Source organism: Microtus ochrogaster, unplaced genomic scaffold (genome assembly GCF_000317375.1).
Source record: "Microtus ochrogaster isolate Prairie Vole_2 unplaced genomic scaffold, MicOch1.0 UNK70, whole genome shotgun sequence".
Classification (NCBI taxonomy): Eukaryota; Metazoa; Chordata; class Mammalia; order Rodentia; family Cricetidae; genus Microtus; species Microtus ochrogaster.
In genome coordinates, this window is record NW_004949168.1 from 1,876,050 (window position 1) to 1,879,772 (window position 3,723).

General features: G+C 48.4%; 1 protein-coding gene across 6 annotated transcripts in view; it reads right to left on the reverse strand.

Moving 5' to 3' along the window:
- Positions 1 to 3,723, reverse strand: part of Gpr161 (G protein-coupled receptor 161) — a 43,977-nt gene that overhangs the window by 16,737 nt on the left and 23,517 nt on the right. For 5 of the 6 annotated variants that reach the window (XM_026777531.1, XM_026777529.1, XM_005370105.3 and 2 more), the window contains one exon: positions 1,954 to 2,371. In XM_026777531.1, coding sequence (XP_026633332.1) covers positions 1,954 to 2,327 — 374 coding nt within the window. In that variant the 5' untranslated portion in view covers positions 2,328 to 2,371. Of the gene's footprint in view, positions 1 to 1,953; positions 2,372 to 3,039; positions 3,393 to 3,723 lie in introns of those variants that run through there. The other variant, XM_026777530.1, reaches the window with a different exon arrangement.

Here is a 3,723-nt window from a genome sequence, read left to right on the forward strand (position 1 = left end):
TGCACACAACACACACACATGCACACACATATACACACATGCACACAACACACATACGCATGCACACACATATACACACATGCACACAACACACATACGCATTCACACACATATACACACATGCGCACAACACACAGGCACATAATTAAAAATGAGATTTTTTTTTTTTAAAGATGTACTATAGGGCAGCCAGAGAGATTAATCGCTCAGTGGTTAAGAACACTGTTCTTGCAAAGGACCTGGGTTTGGTTCATGGTACCCAGCTAGTGATTTACAATGTTCATAACTCCATTTCTAGGGAATCTGATGCCCTCTTCTGACCACTGCAGGCAAAACCTTCATACATATAAAATATATAAATCTAAAAAAATATATGTAAAAAATAGTACTGCAGACAACTAAAATAGTACTAGAGGCAAATACACGAGAAGCATGCAGTGACGTCCCTGGCAGGCTAGACCGTGAGTGTCTATTCATTCTTTTGATTTATGATGTTTTTATTACTGGGATAAATGGACATTTGGAGATGCTAATAAAATCATTTTGACTTATTCATTCCACATTCTCTACAAAGCCATGGGGAAAACAAAAATCCAGCTTTGGGGTCCAGCATTGCTAGACTCAGGGCAGCCAGTCCAACCCAAATAATCATGTTCCCAAGAGTCTGGAGACTTTGTGTCAGCCTGTGACAACATCTCTGACTAATGGCTTCTGTGTTTCTCTGACCCTCCCCACAGTAACCTTCACAGTTTCCAGAAAAGCACACAGACCTTGACTCCACTCTCTTTGATTTCAAGATGTCCAGCTCGGCAGGGCAGTGGTGGCGCATGTCTTCAATCCCAGCACTCGGGATGCAGAGACAGGAGGATCTCTACGAATTCGAGGCCAGCCTGGTCTACAACAGCTAGTTCCAGGACAGGTTCCAAAGCTACAGAGAAACTCTGTCTTGAAAAACCAAAAAAGAAAGAGAGAAAAGGAAGAAGGAGGAAGGAGGAAGGAGGAAGGAGGAGGAGGAGAAGAAATAATCCAGCTCTTGTGTATGATGACTGAAAGAACCCAGAACTGAGGGTTGGGAACCTGCTGACAAGTCCCACTGACACATGTATAGCTACACCGGCCAGCACAACGCTGGCAGGACTCCGAGAACCTGTGAGGTGCAGCTAAGCAGTGTGGCCATCGGCATCTGACCTCAGTCTCAGTTGCACCTCGGGCGGGGTCAATACAGACTGAAGACGTGTGCTGGGCTTCTCCGGGTACCACCATTCCCTAGATTGTCTGCCTTCCCACTGCTCCCCCAGCCTGTCCTGGCCTGTCTTCACAGAACAAAAGAGTAAAGGGGGCTTTCGTTTGAGGTCCCAGTCAAGACAGGACAGAGGCCAAAGCAAGACCTGTCAAGCACACAGCAGGGAGGAGCGGCTGAGTCTGAAGACGGGACTCAGTTCCTACTCCAGCAATTCCGCTCTCCTTGGCCCTTGTTTAGTGTGTAAAACAAGAACTAGAGATTCCTGGGGGTTTTGTCTTATTTTTTGAAGTAATGAACCTTCTTTTTAAAAAACAAAATAAAATAAAATTTACAGCTGTGCATCACTGACAACAGGGATACATTCTTTCTGAGCCCTGGCATTTGCTGATTCGGTTATGCAGAAGACATTACAGACTATTGATACAAAACTTAGATGTGAGATGAGCTGCACACCACGCTATATGGTATCAAATAGACAATCTGTCACCCACTGCCACAACATCATATGTGACACTTGGCTAGACATAAAACATAGACAATACAATGAGAAAGGCTCTGGCTAAGGCGCTAAAGAGACAGAATTCAGTCCGTGCACTCTCCTTAGGAAGAATCTTCTAGTGCCCTCCCCAGGAACAAACTCATCTGGAGTGAGTGGACCAGAGATCCCTCACTCCATAAGTCATCAATCTCCAAGTCTGATGCAAACTCACCGGTCGATGGCAATGACCCCGAGAGTGAGCATGCTGGCCGAGCTGATCAGAAGGTAGAGAAGAGCCGAGAAGTTGCACCAGACGACGCCAAAGATCCATTCCCTTCGGATGGAGCTAGTCACCACGAACGGCAGCACCAGCACGGACAGCAGGAAGTTGGACAGGGTCAGGCTGAAGACAAACTTGTTGCTGAGGGTCAGGAGGTAGGACTTCTTGTACAAAGTGACTACAATGACTAAGTTGCCCAGGCAGACGAACACGGTGATGATGATGATGGCGACAAACTCGGCGACCACACCCCCTTCACCACCCTCCTCCGCTGCAGTGAGGTTGCTCAGCTCCTTCCTGTAGTTGAGGGAGGAGTTGAGGCTCATGGTCAGTGCCCCTCGGGATGCGGTGAGCAGAGCATGCTGGACGGCTGTGGAGAGAAGGCGGGACCGGGGGTGGGAGAGACTCATCAGACCACATCACCGCACTTTAAGAAAGAGGGAGCTGAGGTTTAGCGGGGCTGAGTCCTTGTACCTCACGCTGGTTTCTCCGTAGCTTTTTGGTTCCTGTCCTGGAACTAGCTCTTGTAGACCAGGCTGGCCTCGAACTCACAGAGATCTGCCTGCCTCTGCCTCCAGAGTGCTGGGATTAAAGGCGTGCACCACCACCGCCCGGCAAGGCTTTTTTTTTTTTTAACATCTTCCTGACTCTAGAGTTGACTATTGTCTCCATCTAACTCCCTGTAGTAGCCTGGCACCATGAAGAGGCAGTTAGGATGCAAGGCCCCATGATAGGTTTTAGTTCATCAGGGATATACACTTCAGAGAGGATTATGGGATCCTGCCTCTTCCTCTTTTCCATACTGACAGCTCTGAGGGAAGCGGCTCTCCTTTATCATGTATGTCATTGTGAGGCGCAGCTTGTCACATGCCCCCAACAATGGGCCATTGCCACCCCCGTTAGGACTAAAACCTCCGAAACTCTGAAGTACAACATCGCTCATCCCCACCCCCACCCCTTACAAATTTCTCATCCAGTGCTGAGCGCCGAGCCCAGCATCCTGCATATAGCAGGCAATCATCCAGCACTGAGCTATACCTAGCTGAAATCTGTACTTTAAACAAGCAGCCAGAGGGACAGACAGCTTGTCTTAAGTATGCTCCGTGGGCCATTTTGCAGACTGCTGCTCTGGAGCCTTGCTCCTTGGCGTGGGTTTTCAACTGGCAAAGCCGTCATCAGGCAGGAGTTCCCAAGGGCTGGATCCACCTGCAGCCAAAGAATCGAAACCTACACTTTGACATCCCAGCTGACTGCACACCCATTAAATATGACCACAAGATTATCTGAATAACAATTCTGAGTTTCTGAGCAGGGTCAATCAATCAGGGTTAACGCCGGAATAGGGTGATTGCACTCCTTATACTCGGTGGAGGCAAGGAAGGGAGGAGGAGTTGTGGATGGGGACAAGAAGACACCACATTGGCCTACACAGACTTCACCGTCTACTAGGTAGGGTCCCTGCCCTCAGGAAATATGTAAACTAATATTTCTCCAGAACTTTCCATCTACTTTAATCAGCCAAAGGAAAAAAAAAAGCTCCCACAGATCACTTTTCCCACCTGCTCTCATTGTCCATGAATGGAAAGCACCAAAAAGAAAGGAAGACAGCTTTCTCCATGATGTCTACAGCAGTCCAGGGAACCCGACCTCAGCCATGCTGTCTAGAGCAGTCCAGGGAACCCGACCTCAGCCATGCTGTCTAGAGCAGTCCAGGGAACCCGA